General features: G+C 44.6%; 1 protein-coding gene across 18 annotated transcripts in view; it reads left to right on the top strand.

Annotated features, from left to right (window-relative positions):
- TEX14 (testis expressed 14, intercellular bridge forming factor) overlaps positions 1 to 20,014 on the top strand; it is a 165,425-nt gene that overhangs the window by 16,376 nt on the left and 129,035 nt on the right. For 16 of the 18 annotated variants that reach the window (XM_083173882.1, XM_083173875.1, XM_083173877.1 and 13 more), the window contains exons 2-3: positions 4,174 to 4,310; positions 19,249 to 19,363. In XM_083173882.1, the coding sequence (XP_083030008.1) occupies positions 4,181 to 4,310; positions 19,249 to 19,363 (245 nt within the window). In that variant the 5' untranslated portion in view covers positions 4,174 to 4,180. Of the gene's footprint in view, positions 1 to 4,173; positions 4,311 to 19,246; positions 19,364 to 20,014 lie in introns of those variants that run through there. The other 2 variants (XM_083173889.1, XM_083173888.1) reach the window with 2 other exon arrangements.

Here is a 20,014-nt window from a genome sequence, read left to right as displayed (position 1 = left end):
TTGGACCTAAACATGCCCAATCTACATACAATCTGCATCCAATCGGTCGGAATTGGATCCAGATTGATGTAATTGAGCCCTAATCGTTCTGGTGTGTACCCCCCCCCTAAGATATATGTGAACATCCAGTATCTTTATGTTCCTTCTACTATTGCAATTACTGTTTTGCGTGCCCCCACAATCCTTCCCAAATCATTAGCCTGCACCTATATTGTAATTTGCTTACCTACAGAAAAGTTGGTACTTATGTACTAACTGGGCTGCGATTTTGAAATCGGGTCCATCGCATCGCATCGCATCCGACCATATCGCATGCGATGCGATGGACCCGATTTTTCCATAGGATTCAATGTTAAAATGGACTGAGTCCATTTTAACATGGAATTCAATGGGAAAAGGGGTCCTTTTCATACCCCTACTATCCAAGTGGGCATGGAGTTGGATATAAACCTGTGGCGAGCGCAGCGAGCCACCGAGCCCGAAGCGTGGCGAGCGGACACAGAATACCGTTCGCTCGCCACGCTTCAGGCTCGGTGGCTCGCTACGCTCGCCACAGGTTTATATCCAACTCCATGCCCACTTGGATAGTAGGGGTATGAAAAGGACCCCTTTTTCCCATTGAATTCCATGTTAAAATGGACTCAGTCCATTTTAACATTGAATCCTATGGAAAAATCGGGTAATCGCATCGCATGCGATATGGTCGTATGCGATGCGATATCGCATCTGATTGTATGCCTCAAGTTAAGGCATACAATCAAAAAATCGGCAGCCCAGATAATATATAAGTACCGAAAAGTTTGTATCCATAACTGGCCCTGTTATATCCTCTGTGATCATTTTCTTGATCTGATAAGCAGAGCCATAACTAGGGTTGTGTGAGTGGTGCCACCATACAGAGCACAGAGCTCTGTGGGTAACACTGCAAGTCATTGGGCAGTATTCAATGTGAATAATTCTCCGTGCATGGCGAGAGTTTTTTTCTCTCGCCATGCACTCGCCCTGTTCCGGAGGGCTCGCTGCCACTCCTGCTTCCTCTATTCAATGTGGTTAAGACTCGCCGCCACTCGCGGCGAGTCTTAACCCCTGCAGCGGACGAGCGTCTGCGGCAGGGAGCTGGCAGGGACGGTGGCAGCCAGAGAGATTAAAGTCTCCCTGGCTGCCCCAGAACATATGTGGAGGGGAGGGGGCTCCCCGGGACCCAGGCAGCACAAGCTGCCGCCCCCCCCACTATAGCCAGCGGGGGACCCAGTATTCACTGCACCCGATCGTGCATATGTAATGATCGGATGCAGTGAATATATGAATATCTAATGAGCGGCTCGAGCGCTCCGGCCCCCTGCTGGCTGCTCTGTGTAAAAAAAAGAAAGAAAAAAAAATTAAAAAAATATTTTTTTTTTAAATTAAATATATATTCATGTGCTATAAGCACATGAATAAAAATAACATGCCCCTTCACAGAAAAAAAATCCAGATTTTTGTTTTGACACCAAAATTTAAAAAAAAAACCTTTTAGTTTAAAAGTTCACATTCCAGCTCTCCATGAAAAGATGGAGAATTGCTACACGGAGAGACGGCGAAAATCACTTAGAAAGACGGCGAATATTTCACATTGAATAGGGTTGCTCGCTTTTGGAGAGCAAAATGCTCCGTCCAAGGTGAAAAAAGCACAAACTCGCCATAAAACACGGAGAATTTTTCTCATTGAATACTGCCCTTAGAGTGCTCCTGTTCCAGCTTGTATTGTGATGCAGCACAGTCAGAGCATCCTTTGCATGCAGGAGAAATGCATTGTAACAAAAAAGGTTGAAAGCCACCTGCTCTTAGTCAAACACAAATATTGAGTGTTCCCATAAGCGCTGTCCTTTGTACAAATGTAATATTTTAGTCTTCTCTATTTCCAGAATCCCTTTATGCAATGTCCCAATTTCTCAAAAGCAGTGGGAGACAGTCAGCGAGTTAAAATTCCATGGCTTCTCCACTATGATTCACCTCATGTTAGTGAGAAATGTTCACATAAATGTTTCTTTTTGGGCTTCTATACAGCAAATTCAAGGTGATATATCTCTTCAGTGCTTTCCCTATAGGGGATACACTCTCCTATGATACAATACCAATGTTTCCTAAAAGGTTTCTTTCAAGATAACCGTATTTTTACACTCCTTCCAAATCATTTAGCAAGAAGTGATTCTTCCACCAACATATGGGAGAACCCCCATGTACTTGCATAGGATTCGGCATGAAAACCCGGCGGTCGGGATTTCGGCGTTCAAAATCCCGAACGCCGAAATCCCGACAATGGAGGGACGTGGATCGCCCCCCCCTTGCGGGCACGCTACGTTCGCCACGCAGCGGGCCCGGTGCCTCGCTACGCTCGGCACACTAATTTATTCTCCCTCCGAGGGTGTCGTGGACACCCACGGGGGGAGAAAGTGTCGGGATTTCGGCGTTCGGGATTCCGGCGTCGGGATTTTGAACGCCGGGATCCTGACCGCCGGGATTTAAACTGCATCCCCTTGCATAGACTGTAAAATCATTCAGTGGTGAGTGAGTTGCAAATGGATTTGCAGATGGCATGCGATTACCAAAATATTCACAAGTCATTTGCAGACTTGCGCAGGGCAGGATTTTACTCTGTCTGGGTGTGCTTGGAGTGTGGCTTGCACAAGGCTCAAGTCAACCATGTTGTGGCACTTTGCTTAGCTAAAGGTTGTTTATATTAAAGTTAGTTGCATACAAAAACCATCTCTGAACTTATGGCTTAATACAGAGGTGGATGCAGCAATGGATGATTCTGCTTTTCAGTAGCAGTGGATCTAAAGCTATGTACACACGGGGGCTATAGGGGCTGAAATCGCTGGAAATATGGTCGCTGGCGACCATATTGCCAGTGATTGGGAGTGTGCCCTGGCGATAAATCGCCGGGTGCGCGCTCCCGTTTTCAGCCCCTTTCAGCTAATTACCTCTGCGGCACTGCCAGCAGAGGTTCCTTTTCATCAGCGACCATCTCTGGTCGCTGATGAAAAGGAGACACTGGGCAATATATTGCTCAGCAATATATTGCTAGCAATATATTGCTGAGCAATATATCTCCCCCCATGTGTACGGGGCTTAAGAAGGTATGTCAATGATGCCCTTCTGTAGCTTCTCAGATCTGCTACATACTTCCGAAGGTGCATAATAGGCTCACAACAGGTACATCAAGTGAAGCACTGGATATCTGAGTAACCCTACGATTTCTCAGAATGTCCACTGCATATAAGTTGCTGTGGCCAGCAAATATGCAATGGAAGGTATCACAGAAGGTATTACTAAAATTCCCCTCCCCCAAATGGTGGGTCAATGACACTGAGATGGAGTTCACTGTGCGACCAGAGCCACAACATCATCACCGCACATACACACTGCTGCTTGGGCGCATGTGCAAATTAAGAAACATCATCCAATTGCAACTCTATCCAAATAGGGTCCACTTCTTCCCATTAGTCACATGCACCTTACCAAAAAAACATGTTCTTAAACTTGCAGCTACTGGTAGTCTACAGCATGATGGTCGACAGTCATTAGGTCGACACCATTAGGTCGACATGGGAAAAAGGTCGAAAGGTCATTAGTTAGACAGGTCGTTAGTTTGACAGGTCATTAGTTCGACAATGTCTATGTCGACAGTCAAAAGGTCGACATGGTGTTTTTCACAGTTTTTTTACCTGAATGTCAACACAGTCAACATGGACACAGTTTCAAGTGCACCGCATCGCTCGTTCTGCGCTCGGCACACTATTTTACTCTCCCACCACGCCCTAGTGGATGGTAGGGCATGAAATACCACCTGTCGGCTTAAAAATAGTGAAAAACCACATGTCGACCTTTTGACTGTCGGCCTAGACATTGTCGAACTAATGACCTTTCGCCCTAGAACCATGTCAACCTTTTCCTATGTCGACCTAGTGACTGTCGACCATCATGCTGTAGGCCAAATGACCGCATCCCGTCAATATTCTCTCCCATGAGAAGGACTACTCCCTTCAGGGTCAGTTATAATATAACATTTTAGAAATAAAATGATTGCCAATAATGTTTTCTCACATTGATTTTAATGGCAATACATTTATACAATAAGAAGTGCTAAACTACAGTATGGTTTGTTTTTCATATAATCATTTTCTCTTTTAGAAACACAATGTCCTATGCAAGTCTACCACCGTACCCTGTACAGATTGGGTCCATGAAATTTGACTCTAATGAAAAACAGTTGCACAAATATGTAAAAGGTGGAAACTATATAAAAGTTAAACAAATTCTTAAAAAAGGTAAGACTTCTGACATAGCTTTGTTAAGATTCTCATTTAAGTTATTCAAGCAGTTTTACAAGCAACAATCCTAAGTGCCATTTCAGAAACAATAAAAGATCTGGTACTTCCATGCCTGGAAATGCGGAGATTGCTCCATTTTTCTAAGACTGTGATCTTCTCACAGTTTTACCCCCCAAAAAAACGGTGCTGTTTGATGATATGAAATGGCCCGTGTGAACAAAAGGGCTACACAGAAGTCACTGCCAAGATCAGCACCCTATCTCTTCCCCAGAAATTTTAAATGTGCTGCCACTCAATAAGTGGTATCCAGACCCTGGATTGGCATACTTTACATTGACAATCTCCTGCTCGACCCTCTTAGAGAGACAAACTAATCTTCGACAGTAATGAATGTCCTACACATACATGGTCGACATACACATTAGGTCGACAACACTCATGATCGACCGGTCACATACGCAACGGTACAAATGATTGACATTCATTAGGCCGATGACACATAAGATCGACAAACGGAACATCGGCATACTCATTATCGACATATCACATAGTCGACAGCAAATATGATTGACATTAATTAGGGCGACACCACATAATATTGACAAACGGAACATCGACATACTGCTAATCGACCTGTCACATAAACTACAGCACATATGATCGACGTTCATTAGGTCCACGTCCATATCATCGACAAATGGAACATCGGCATGGTCCTAATCGACTTGTCACATACACCACAGCACATGTCACTTGTCACATACCAATAAGTATGTGGGTTTATAGGGAATAGGTATTTAAGATAGAATTGGATTTGAGCTCTACACACTATTATCTCAAGGTATTTCTTTCTAGAGATTTGTACTTTGAGCTTAAGACACCAAAATGTATAGTTGCTCTAGAAAACTCCTGGTAGATATGCTTCTTTAAGCCTCTTTAAATGACGAGAGCAGCTACATCTGTAGATTGCAGTGTCTTGTGTAAATTACGGTCTTATTTAGCATGTTTACAAGATGCAAGTAGCATGATTTTGAGATTAAATGTGGGGAACAGGTCAGATCAGGGCCGGCAACAGAATTCTTGGGACCCCATACACTGATATCTCTGCGGGCCCCCACCCCCTATGCTGGAATATAAACTGGAAGCGCCCTGTGCCCATTACTGGATTGCTGTGAACCAAGGAGGGAAGGTTAGATTGGGATGGAAAACTAGTCTGGGACATTTCTGGGAAGCGGCCCTATATCAGCAGCTTGCGGTCTGTCAAACTGCCCTGCTCCTCACCTTGCGCTCTAACACACTGATACTCTACCTCACCCCACGGCCTACACCCTATAACATTGACGAAATCCCTCACCATGTGGCCTGAGCTTTATCACACTGATGCAATCCCTCAACCTGCAGCCTGCGCTTTATCACACTGATCCCCGTGGCCTGCACTCTCACACTGATGCCCTCCCTCACCCCGTGGCTGGCACTATGTAACACTGATGCACCCCCTCACCCTGCGGCTTGCCCTCTATCACACTGACACACTCCTGTGGCCAGCCCTCTATCATACTGACGCACTCCCTCACCCTGCGGCCTGCTCTCTATCAGACTGACACGCTCCCTCACCCGCAGACTGCGCTCTATCACACTGACGCACTCATTCACCCTGTGGCCTGCCCTCTATCACACTAACGCCCTCCCTTACCGTGCGGCCTGTGCTCTATAACACTGACACACTTCCTAACCCTACAGCCTGCATTCCATAACACTAACGGCCTCCATCACCGTGTGGCCTGTGCTCTATAACACTGATGCGCTTCATAAACCACCTTCCTCCCACAGTGTAATTCTGACCCTCCTCGCTAGTGCCTAATGCCTGTACCCTGTGGCTTAACCCTCTCCCCCCCTCAGCCTAACCCAATATATATATAGGGATGGGGGGGTGCATTTCTGGGTTGTGGGCCCCCCTGGACTGGTGTGGCTGTTTGGCCTCAGGAGCAACACAAATTAACACTTATTTTCATATTCACTTTCACCCCTATTGTGTGTTTTATTTCAATGTAATTCATTTCTCACCTTCACCTCATTACTTTACCTCTCACTACTTTATCTCTCATTTTGTTACCTCTCACTTACTTACCCCTGCTATTTTTAGCTGCCTCTCTCACTAACTATCCTCACTTTGTTTCACCATATATTTATTTCAGTCTTGTGTTGCCCTGGGGTCACTCGGCTGTATCGTTTTGGGGTGCCCTGTGCCCTAGATTTGTACCCCCCCAAAATGTTAGGGACTTGCCCGACTAATGAGGTCACCTGGACGCGGTGGGCAAGCCGTTACTTATGGCCATAAATAAGCGAAGAACCTCGCTAAAAATGCTAAATTTTATTGCAATATTCATTAAATTGGGAGTTTGATTTGTGCACCTGCAACTTTGACTTTGTGTATATATATATATATATATATATTTATTTATTTATTTATTAACAGTTTCTTATATAGCGCAGCATATTCCGTTGCGCTTTACAATAGCAGACAGTGATACAACAAAACAGTGTATTTACAGACAGTCAAAATGTAGGAGGGCCCTGCTCGCAAGCTTACAATCTATAGGGAAATAGGCATTGATACATAAGGATAGATACTGTATTCTTTATTGCATCGATTTCACCAGAACGCAAGGTTCTATGACTGGTTCTGGTATTTGATAAGCTTGCCTGAAGAGATGAGTCTTCAGGGAACGCTTATAGGTTTGGAGACTGGAGGAGAGTCTTATTGTGCTTGGGAGGGCATTCCACAGAGTGGGTGCAGCACGAAGAAAGTCCTGCAGTCGGGAATGGGAGCGGGTAATGAGTGTGGATGAGAGACGCAGATCTTGGGAGGAGCGTAGAGGTCGTGTTGGATGATATTTTGAGATAAGAGAAGATATGTATGTTGGTGTAGTTTGGTTTATGGCTTTGTGTGTAAGTAGAAGAATTTTGTATTGAATACGGTAGAATACAGGTAACCAATGAAGTGACTGACAGAGTAGCTTTGCAGACGATGAACGTCTGGCTAGGAAGATTAGCCTTGCAGCTGCATTCATAATGGACTGTAGCGGTGAGAGTCTGTATTGGGGAAGGCCAATAAGGAGACTATTGCAATAATCAATGCGTGAGATGATGAGAGCATGGATTAGAGTTTTTGCAGTGTCTTGTGTAAGGTAAGGGCGAATTTTAAATATGTTTTTTAGGTGCATGTGGCATGATTTTGAGACAGATTGAATGTGGGGTACAAAGGAAAGTTCTGAGTCAAGGATAACACCTAGGCAGCGAGCTTGAGAGGTAGGAGTGATTGTCATCTTCTCAACAGTGATAGAGATATCAGGTTGGTAACTACTATTTATTGGCGGAAATATAATTAATTCTGTTTTTGAGATATTAAGTTTGAGGTGGCGAGATGACATCCAGGATGAAACAGCAGAAAGGCATTCAGAGACACGGCTCAATACAGATGGGGACAGGTCCGGGGAGGATAGGTAGAGCTGAGTATCATCCGCATACAGATGATACTGAAATCCAAAAGAGCGGATTAGTTTGCCAAGAGATGAGGTATAGATTGAGAAAAGCAGGGGACCTAAAACTGAACCCTGAGGTACTCCAACTGAAAGAGGTAGCGAAGAGGAGGTAGAATCAGAGAAACGAACACTAAAGGAGCGGTTAGAGAGGTAGGATGAGAACCAAGAGAGGGCTGTGTCTTTAAGACCTATGGATTGTAGTGTTTGTATGAGAAGTGTGTGGTCAACAGTGTCAAAAGCAGCAGAGAGATCTAGAAGAATTAGTAGTGAGTAGTGGCCTTTAGACTTAGCAGTGACCAGATCATTCACAACTTTAGTCAGTGCTGTCTCTGTGGAGTGTTGGGCACGAAAGCCTGACTGATGCGGGTCCATTAAGTTGTGCGAGTTAAGAAAGTGTGTGAGGCGAGTATAAGCAAGTCTTTCAAGTAGTTTGGAGGTGCATGGAAGTTGAGAAATGGGACGGTAGTTTGAGAGAGAGCTTGGATCAGAATTCTGTTTTTTCAGAATCGGAGTAATAACTGCTTGTTTGAACAATGAAGGAAAGACACCAGTAGAGAAAGAGAGGTTACAGATTTTAGTTAAGATTGGAATGAGCACAGGAGACAGAGATTTACTTATTTGCGAGGGTATAGGGTCAAGAGGAGAAGTAGTAGAGTGGGAGGCAGAGAAAAGTGCAGATACTTCATCTTCATTTGTGGGATCAAATGAAGCAAATGCTTCAGAGGGCTCAGGTATGGAATTGAGCATATCACCAACTGAGTTGGAGCATACCAATTCATCTCTGATCTTGTCAATCTTATCCCTGAAGTAGGAAGCTAGATCTTGTGCATGGATAGTGGTTGGGGGCTTGGGTGAGGGAGGGTTGAGAAGGGATTTAAATGTATTAAAAAGTCGTTTTGGGTTAGAAGCTTGAGCAGAAATGAGAGTTTGGAAATATGTTTGTTTGGCAGTTTCCAGGGCATAACTATAGTACTGGTAGATATTCTTATATGTAAAGAAATCCATTGGACTGTGAGATTTACGCCATTTACGCTCAGCTTTGCGTGAGATATTTTGTAGGTGTCTCGTTAATTTAGAGTGCCACGGTTGGCGTCTAGGCCTACGTGGAGTGTGGTGGGTAACTGGAGCCACTTCATCCAGGGCTGTTTTGAGGGTTAGGTTTAGGTGTGATACCGCCATCTCAGGAGTAGTGAATGCAGAAATAGGAGCAAGCTGTTGTTGCAGTGAGGAGGAGAGTACTTGAAAATTAATATCATTAATATTTCTGCGGGCTTGAGGTGGATTAAAGGATTTCGGTGTTTTTGAGTTAGAAGTACTAGAGGACAGCATGCAGGTGATAAGGTTGTGATCTGAGAGAGGGAAAGGAGAATTGGTGAATTCCGACACTGAGCACAGCTTAGTGAATATCAGATCAAGACAGTGGCCATCCCGATGAGTAGAGGAGTCAGTCCATTGGGAGAGGCCGAGAGAGGAGGTTAGAGAGAGTAGTTTGGAGGCATGAGCAGCAGATTTTGGGCTATCAATAGCAATGTTGAAGTCACCCATGATGATGGTTGAGATGTCAGCAGAAAGGAAGTGAGGGAGCCAGGCAGAAAAATCTTCCAGAAATCGCGTTGGCTGCCCAGGTGGGCGATAGATAGCTGCAACACGCAGCGAGAAAGGAGTGTAAGTTCTGATGGAATGTACTTCAAATGATGTGAATGTGAGTGATGGAACCTGTGGTATAACTTTGTATGTGAAGGATTGGGATAGTAATATTCCAACCCCACCTCCTCTGCTGTCACCAGGCCTGGGTGTGTGTGTAAAGTGGAGATCACCATGTGACAGGGCTGCAGGGGAGGCTGTGTCTGATTGTGAGAGCCATGTTTCTGTTATAGCCAGCAGGTTGAAGTTGTTTGAAATGAAGAGGTCGTTGATGGACGTTAATTTGTTGCCAACAGAGCGTGCATTCCATAACGCACATTTTAGTGATTTGGGGGATGAAGGGAGGCATTTAATGTGTATGAGATTAGCTGGATTCCTATGTTCCTGAGCGTTAGGTGCCTGCGAGCGGGGCAAGCAGCTGGGGCCTGGATTAAGTGAAATGTCACCAGCTAATAGAAGCAGTAGAGAGAGATAGGTGTAGCTGCAGGTGGTTTGTGAATGTTGTTTCTGGCGACAGTTTGTGGATGTTATTGTCAATGTAGAGAGATATGTAAAAATCTCATGAGTGTTAATAAGAGGGGTGTGGATAATGGAGGCAGAAATGTGTATAGAGGGCTGAGCTTCAGGGAGAGAGAGAAAAGAGACTGATTTTGAGAGAAAACCATGGAGAGCAAAGCAGAGCAATAGTTTGTAGTACATGGTGTATTTGAACAGTTCTATAGGCCAGGAGTTATATTAGACTTGCAATAGTTAATACCAGCTTACTGGTGTTGCTCAGATAGTACTTTATAAACCCTACATATATGTGAGTGCACGCTGATTAGCACAGCTGACCATAGATTGCATACAATGCTATGGCATGCAGTGAAGTAAATGTTTTCAGTTGTAGAGTTACCCTGTATTTTGTGAAACAGGCACCAGCCTAATATGGCTCCAATTAGCAATTTTGCAATGTCTAAATGTACAAACACAAGTATTGCAATATAGAAGCAGATTATGTTATTAGAATGGATGAATCACATACACAATCAGGCAGCATAGTGACAGTGTGAGTATATAGGAGTGTAGGTTAGGTACATACGTTCAATTTTAGAGGTTAAAGCAAAGGGTTTTTAAACTTTCTTAGGCTTGAAGATGTCTTGGTGTTGAGTTCATCTGTTTAAGTCCTGAATAAGTCCTGAATTTGTTGTATCATTGCAGAACCCTTTTAAATAAACCCTTATAAAATAACCCAACAGCCCAGGCTACAACAGCCTAGTGAGGCTCCCTAATAAATGATAGATTCTGTCCATGTGAACTCAATACAACTAATCAAAGCCTGAACAATCACCCCCTCCCCAATTACAAGGCAGGCAATAAAACTCCAATATAAACAAACATTCAAATAGCAGATTGCCAGCACTTGAAGACAAATTAGTTTAAACTTATACAAGAGCTCTCAAATCTATAAATAATATTAGCACTGTCTTGGATTACCCAATCAAAATATCTGATTCCCTGTTAAGCTGCAGGAGCAGACAGGCCAGTATACCAATAGCGATATTTACCCAATCAAAATATCTGATTCCCTGTTAAGCTGCAGGAGCAGACAGGCCAGTATACCAATAGCGATATTTACCCAATCAAAATATCTGATTCCCTGTTAAGCTGCAGGAGCAGACAGGCCAGTATACCAATAGCGATATTTACCCAATCAAAATATCTGATTCCCTGTTAAGCTGCAGGAGCAGACAGGCCAGTATACCAATAGCGATATTTACCCAATCAAAATATCTGATTCCCTGTTAAGCTGCAGGAGCAGACAGGCCAGTATACCAATAGCGATATTTACCCAATCAAAATATCTGATTCCCTGTTAAGCTGCAGGAGCAGACAGGCCAGTATACCAATAGCGATATTTACCCAATCAAAATATCTGATTCCCTGTTAAGCTGCAGGAGCAGACAGGCCAGTATACCAATAGCGATATTTACCCAATCAAAATATCTGATTCCCTGTTAAGCTGCAGGAGCAGACAGGCCAGTATACCAATAGCGATATTTACCCAATCAAAATATCTGATTCCCTGTTAAGCTGCAGGAGCAGACAGGCCAGTATACCAATAGCGATATTTACCCAATCAAAATATCTGATTCCCTGTTAAGCTGCAGGAGCAGACAGGCCAGTATACCAATAGCGATATTTACCCAATCAAAATATCTGATTCCCTGTTAAGCTGCAGGAGCAGACAGGCCAGTATACCAATAGCGATATTTACCCAATCAAAATATCTGATTCCCTGTTAAGCTGCAGGAGCAGACAGGCCAGTATACCAATAGCGATATTTACCTGTAATGACAGAAAAGAACACAGGATCACATCACAGTCCAGTCCTTGGCACAGACATAGTGACTATGTAAGTCCTGAATAAGTCCTGAATTTGTTGTATCATTGCAGAACCCTTTTAAATAAACCCTTATAAAATAACCCAACAGCCCAGGCTACAACAGCCTAGTGAGGCTCCCTAATAAAAAAAAAAAAAAAAAAAAAAAAAAATATATATATATATATATACATACATATAAAATATATATATATATACATACATATAAAATATATATATATATATATACATACATATATCCATACATACATAAACACACACATCACGCCTACCTTTGAAATAGCAGTGCAGTCTGGTGGGTGGGCCTGGAAAAGCAGCAGCCTCTCTCCTCTCCCTTCGCAGACAGTCTGCCTGTTACTGCCCGGCCCTGAGTCCTGTGTAGCCCTGCCCCTGAGTCCCGCAAAGCTCCGCCCCATGAAGCCCCGTGTGTGTATACTAGCTCCTTCCTCCTCACCCCGCATGCATAGTGTGTTCGTTCGGCTGAGGGACTCGGGGAGGGAGGAGACTGCTAGTTGAGGTACTGAGCGGCGAGGGGCATACTTTGAGCCCCTCAGATCAATGGGGCCTGGGACGGCTGTCCCCCTTGACCCCCCTGTCGCCGAGCCTGGGTCAGAGTCAAGGATGACTCCTTAGGCAGCAAGCTTGCTGAGTAGGATTGATTGTTGCGTTCTGAACAGTGATAGAGCTATCAGGGTGGTAACTACTAATGGAAATATAATTCATTTTGTTTTGAAAATATTACAAAGGCATTCAGTGACACGGACCAATACAGATGGTGACAAATCTGAGGGGGTTAAGTAGATTGGGGTATCATCAGCTGATTAGTTTGCCAAGAGATGTGGTATAGATTGTGAAAAACAGAACGCTTGTGACTTAGGGGGTTATTTTGGTTCACTCTTTCTGACAAATTCCTTCTTAGATGGACAAAACCATGTGCACTGCAGGTGGGGCAGATGTTACTTGTGCAGAGAGAATTAGATTTGGGTGGGGTTTTACTTCAAAGTGAGATCTATATTGCAGTGTAAAAATAAATCAGCCAGTATTTACCCTGCACAGAAACAAAATAACTCACCCAAATCTAATTCTCTCTGCACAATTTCCATCTGCCCCCCTGCAAGGCACATGGTTTTGTCCATCTAAGAAGGATTTTGTCAGAAAGAGTGAATTAGAATAAGGCCTTTAGTTCTCCCAACTGATAGAAGTAGAGAAAAGGAGGTGGATGAAGAGAAATGAACACTGGAGAAGGATTAATTAGATAGGAAGGATGAGAATCAAGAAAGGGCTGTGCCCTGAATACCTGGGGATTGTGTTGTTTGTATGGGAAGAGAGTGGTCAACAAAAGCAGCAGATAGAGAAGAATAAGAAGTGAGTATTGGCCTTTAGGGTGCCCATACACTGGCACAAGTCGGACCTGTTTTTCCTTAAACTCCCCTAACAGCTCTCCATGAGGGCTTTGCCCAACTTGGCACTTGATGTTCCATTTTTGACTTGCGATGAATCACAAATAAAAGAACTCCTGGGAAGCTGCAGGGGGGGGTGGGGGGGAGGGGGGGGGTGTCAGGAGAAATCAGATGCGATGTGTGCCACTGATGGCTCGATTCTAGATTTATCTTATGGGCTGCACATAAGGTCTTCAGGATCCAATCCAATGTGAACGGGATCTGATCTGATGTCAAACACCTCCATTTTGCCCCAATTTCACCCAATGTATCGGTCCAATCCATCGGAATTGGGTGAAATCGGCCCAAATCGGACCTGTATATGGGCAATGCTGATTCAAGTGTGTCCAATAAGTTGTGTGAGTTTAGAACATGTGTGAGACAAGTGTAGGAAAGTCTCTCAAAGAGATTGAAGGGGCATGGGAGCTGAAAGCTGGGACGTTAGTTTGAGAGAGAATATTACCCTTTAAATTAATAGGGAACTTAGCCATAATGCTACCAGAACATTCTAGCAAGTCAGGCCCAAGAATATTGTAGGTGCTCACTCAGCAATCAATCTACAATATTACCATATTGCGGCATGCGGGGCTTTAAAGGGCCTGCTCGGACTTGTAGTTTCAAAATCGGCAAGCGCATACAATGGGCAATGAACCATGCGGGAGGGGAGGGGGGAGTTTGGGCCTTGCTGCATTCTGGATCATGGATTTCATTGATGATCTCCCACAATATCTGCGGAGGAGGCCGTTAGCGACCCATTGGTGCATGCATCTGGGTGATAAAATGAGCAATATAGCTCAGAATGGCTTAAATGAGTGATAGCGCTCATTTTATTGCCCAGAGTGTACAGAACTTAAGACTACCTTCAGAATACTCCATATTAATTGCACTTCAGTGAAATACGGGCATGGCTTGGCCTGCTAGGTGAGAGGACGCGACTGGGGTGAGCTCCGCAAAAATCCTTATTAATACTCCTGCCCCAGGGACCCCGGTGACTTGCCTCTCGCCCGCTACCTTCTGGAGCCTGTGCTGCCTCACTTGTGCTGCCCGCTGGTCTCCTCAGATCCCTCCGTGTGCAGCTTTGCCGCGCCGGCCTGCCGCGCTCCAGGTTGCTGGGCGCCATCCTGCCTCCTGTCATCTCCCTGCTCCTCCGCTGCGGTGCTGTATGTGCATATTTACATAGCCGGGTGAAAGGGTGGGTGGGGTGGGAGGGGTAGGTTAGTTATTTGGCGTGATTAGCTTAATTTTTAGCTGATGGCCACTAATCTAATCCCTCTTAAGTTAGTGTAGTTTAATATAGGTTTGGGGAAGGGTGCAGTTTATTGGGATCCAAGTATGCCTAGGGTTGGGTTAGGCCATACAGGGTGGGGGGTTCTGGGGTGGTTTGTGTTGGGAAGTTTGATTTTATTTAACTCTATTTTTATTCTTCTATCCGACTGATCAGACACGATTATGGTATATATCCTTGTTTTCTTTCTTGTATCTTTCTCTCTAATTGACAATATATATATATATTTAATAATTGTAATGCTGATGTACGATCCTGTCACTTCTATGGCTATTCTCCTAACATTGGGGGTGGGTTGGGTGACTCAGAATGGCGCCTTCGGTCGCTCAATCCATGACCACTTCTTAGTACAGTGTTAATACCCTTAATACTTTGGTATCTACCATGCTATCCTAATTGTCTATGACTGTGTCAATTGTGATACTTGCAATATGTGTCTGATACTCCCCATACTGGCTCTGGGAGTTTTGTTTTTTCTTTTTCAAAAATCTCAATAAAAAATACTTAATTGAAATACCACACAGTTTTTCTTCAAAAGGCACAAATCATGATCACTACAGGAAAATACTTAGATATTCACAGTCCAGATTAGCGTTAGCACAGAGTACTATCAGCAGGTTACAGGTTTTCCAAATGAAAAAGGCAGATGAACTCCGATAAGGAGCTCAGAGGAGGTATCTATGTATTGCTGAAGGGTGCCAGTCAGTCGGGATTCTGACATTCAGTAGAATGACGTCAGAATCCCGACTGTTGGGATCCCGATTTACAAGGGCTATTCTCCCTCGTGGGGTTCCACAACCCCCATAGAGGGAGAAAAGAACCTGTGGTGAACGCAACAAGCTTCTTTGTTACATAGGGCCTTATTTTGGTTCATTCTTTCTGACAAAATCCTTCTTAGATGGGCAAAACCATGTGCACTGCAGGTGGGGCAGATGTAACATGTGCAGAGAGAATTAGATTTGGGTGGGGTTTTACTTCAAAGTGAGATCTATATTGCAGTGTAAAAATAAAGCAGTCAGTATTTTCCCTGCACAGAAACAAAATTACTCACCCAAATCTAATCCTCTCTGCACATGTTACATCTGCCCCCCTGCAGTGCACATGGTTTTGTCCATCTAAGAAGGATTTTGTCAGAAAGAATGAACCAAAATAAGGCCCTTAGTTACATAGTAGGTAAGGCTGAAAAAAGACTTGCGTCCATCTAGTTCAACCTGGTATAGATATCCATTGCTGATTTGGTAGGTTCTGGTATTTTACAGACAAATTATATTTGGTTTTTCTCCAGTAAATGTTTGTCCAACTTTGCCTTGAACGCATTTAATGTGTTACGTCAATCGGAATTCCAATGTCAGTCTGATTACCATTGGAATCCCAACTGTCACACTCCCGTACCACACCCATTGCTGAAGACACGACAGGATCAGACTGATTACAATCCAGGAAAGGGGCAATTACTTTTTTAATAATTCTCTTTCTATACTGTACTAATTTTAAGTGGTTTTACTACCTCTTTATGCATCTGTATGTCTGATTGCTGCCATGCGCATTCGGACAGGGTAGCGATGTTTAGCTACTGCGCATGAGTATAAACTTTTATGCGTATGTGCAGCCGCTTTGTGCGAGTGGGCTTAGCAAATTGATTATTTGCCGTAGCAGTGCGGGTGGGGGGCATAGGCCTGCAGCCATGGGTAGCGCCCATGGGAACACCCAGCATTTCATGGGCGTTCCCATGAAAATGCTGGGTGTTCCCATGGTGATTCATAGGGTGGGCGTGCAGCTGACATCACCGGATGTCAGCTGCCCACCCTCTTCCCGTACTGGTGCGCCGCAGATCTAAAGCTGCCCATATGTCAGAAAGACCGGTCTTACAATCATGATTGTGTCCAATTTCCCTTCAACTCCCCGACAGTCCTTGGTGGGTTTTGAACACACAGGCCCTTATTCTGGTTGGTGCGGATATGTCCGGGTGCGTTCGTTCCGCCGATGTTTTGTGTTTGCACATGTGCATAGGCATATCTGCGCATGTGCGAAAGGGACATACGTCCAAATTCCGCATGAATTGTTTACACTATGAACAGGGGGAGGAAAGGGGCGTGAAGGGCTGTTTGGCCTCATTAACATATGCATACGCCCCGCGTTTCATGGGCGTTCCCATGAAAACGTTGGGCGTACGTATGGTGATGCGGCCGTGACGCACGTGTAGGGGGCGGACATATGACATTGCCGGATGTCAGCTGCCCGCCCAGATCCCTGCTTTTGCACGGAGAAATGCCAGAGTGGTCTGAGCTCGCGGGAGCTGCCTGACCACTCGGTCCTGCATTCGATGGTCTGCGACCATCGAATGATGGGGGAGGTTCCCAGAGATGGAGGAGGTGTATACATGAGAAATCCACTCGTGCTCCGTGCGGTCAGCGGCTTACCGCATTCGGACGGAGTGAGCGATGTACTCACAATCTGTCATACACTCCGTCATACAATCCATCTGCTGCATGATTGTATGATTGAAGCTTCATTTAACTAGGGGGCTGGCCTACTAGGATCAAAAGGATAGGAGCAATATTTTTTTTAATTTACAGGTTGCCAGCAACTACCAATCTGCTCACATCTGCTAAGCTACTCCATTAATAAATTGCCCGAATAGCCCGAACTGTTTTCAGAGTAGTGACAGAATTGTGCAAAAGGATGTCCACCGCTCTCTTCAGCCGCCCGCCAGTCTGCCACTGGAAACTTCTGTGGCTCCCAGCATCTTCACTGCCATGGGCCGCCCGGAAGCGGTATCCGGACTATTTGTCTACAACAAGAAGATAGACAGCCATTAGTTCGACACCATTAGTTAGACAACTCAATAGGTCGACATGCCTTTAGGTCGACAGACCATTAGGTCGACATACTATTAGGTCGACATGCCATTAGGTCGACATGCCATTAGGTCAACAGTGTCTAGCTCGACAGTCAAAAGGTCGACATGGTTTTTTTACTGTTTTTTGAGCCGACATGTGCCGACAGGCGGTATTTCATGCCCTACCATCCACTACGGCGTGGAGTTAGATTATAATAGTGTGCCGAGCGCAGCGAGGCACCGTGCCAGAAGCAAAGCGAGCGATGCGAGGGGCTGCGGTTCACTTCAAATTGTGTCCATGTCGACATTTGGGTAAAAAAAAACAGTGAAAAAAACATGTCGACCTTTTGACTGTCGACATAGACACTGTCGACCTAATGGCATGTCAACCTAATAGTATGTCGACCTAATGGTATGTCGACCTAAAGGCATGTCGACCTATTGAGTTGTCGAACTAATGGTGTCGACCTAATGGCTGTCTATCTTCTTGTTGTAGACAAATGGTCCTGCATCCCCGGAAGCTGCACCTCTCTTCTCTGCTAGTCAGGGAAGGAGTGTCACATGACTCTGATTGTATGAGCCATGCTTGTGAACCTTTTGGCCCACTGACTCTCTGCGTGGATCACCTACATGCTAATTTGGCCGGGTGCCGGACCTAACAAACTGCCATTACTAATACAGCTTGTATCGGCTTCTCAACCTTTGATTGCTTTACTAACCAGCTTGGCAATTTCTCATTAACTTTGAGTCACTATCAGTCAGCGACTGTCTATGGTGTACATCATATGGATCCAATGTGCAAACGTGCTATACTGTATTGATATTAGAATATTTTTTCCATGCCTATGAATTGTTTTTAATCATGTATTGTTTGAATCTATGCAACTTTATATAAAACTTTTACAGTGTGTCCAGTGTGCATTTTATTCAGCAAGGAGTACATTTATATTCACAATTTAATTAATACATTTCACTGAGCAGCGCAATAGTGTCTCACCTTCCTTTTTCTTTATCTTTCACTTTTATAAGTCCCAAGCAGACTCATAGGGCCTTATTCGGGTTGGTTCTGACGGATGCGTATTTGCAGACTGGAACCGAGTGTTCTTAGCCCCACCTTCCGTACGAATCGCTCACACTATCCGAATGCGGTAATATGCCGACCGAACGGACCGCAAGTGGATTTTCCATGTGAACACCTACTCCATCTGTGAGAACCTCCCCCATCATTCAATGGTCGCCGACCATCGAATGCTGGACCGAGCGGTCAGGCACCACCGAATGCTCCAGACCACTCTGGCATTTCTCCGTGCAAAAGCAGGTATATGGGCGGGCAGCTGGCATCCGGCTATGTCATATGTCCGCCTCCCACACGTGCGTCACGGCCGCATTACCAAACGTAAGCCCACCGTTTTCATGGGAACGCCTATGGTAATGAGCCCAAACAACTCTTCACGCCCCTCTCCACCCCCTGTTCGGATTGTACAGAATTCACACCGTATTCGGACGTGCGCAGCTTTCACACATGCGCAGATACGCCTCTGCACATGCGCAAACACCAACCATCGCCCATCCGTACGCATTCGGAGCCATCCGAACCAACCAGAATAAGGTCAATAGTGACACTTGCAGCAGCAGCAGTGGTCTCTAATTAATCTCCATAAATTTATTGATCTTTGGTGTTTAATGCATTAATCAAGCTCCAGGAGGTGCAGATTGCTCTGGTATCTTGGACTACTAGCACCCTGCACATTATTGTTCTTTGTAGAGAATATTTTAGTATAATTATTGTGTGTTTCTATCTAGATGTAGATTTAAATTCAACAAATTCAGAGGGGCAAACACCTTTGTATGTGGCTGCACTGCTTGGTCTACAAAAGATTGTCGATTTGCTTTTGACATTTGGAGCCAACCCTAACCAGTAAGTACAATAAACATGATATATTATTAATTATAGTTATTAAGTTTATTATATGTTAAAAAAGTTGGTTACCCGGTTAAATGATAATTTCGACTGCTATCAGAAACTAGAGGGGCAATAAAATTGTTGTTTGGGTGCCCACCACTAGAGGGCACTTGCAGCAGCTATTCAATGGATCTGACATTCAAGCACCAGTGCCGCCGGCACTGTCCTTTCTGCTCGCAGCTTCCCGAGGTGGTGAGCATTAATAAGTGTTGAACTCAGAACTTGAGTTTAGCGCTTTGTGGCTTTATACAGATACAGTATGTCCTCATACATCTGTGTTGCAGTCAAGCCAAACAGCCCCTTTTGGCATGCCAGGTCTTGTTATAATCTTCTAGCATGGATTGACATTTTTGTTTTCTTTGCGGAAAAGGCATGTTATGGGCCCATACACCTGCGGTGTATCTGGGAGATTCTTCAATCCCTTGACCATCGCTTCGGGGGATCAGGGATATAAAACATGCTTAAAATCCTAATTTTCCAAAGCTGATGGTTATCCTAGAATTGGGGCTTAATGTCCCCAATCCACCAATGGATTGACATCATCAACCCGCCCGATTGGTGCTTCTGATCAATGCAGAATGCCAGTGTCAGCGGGTCGGGGGATTG

This window comes from Crinia signifera, chromosome 2 (genome assembly GCF_055691185.1).
Source record: "Crinia signifera chromosome 2, ASM5569118v1, whole genome shotgun sequence".
In the NCBI taxonomy this organism is placed as follows: domain Eukaryota; kingdom Metazoa; phylum Chordata; class Amphibia; order Anura; family Myobatrachidae; genus Crinia; species Crinia signifera.
The sequence above is the reverse complement of the archived record's forward strand: the minus strand, read 5'-3'. Positions and strand labels throughout refer to the sequence as shown.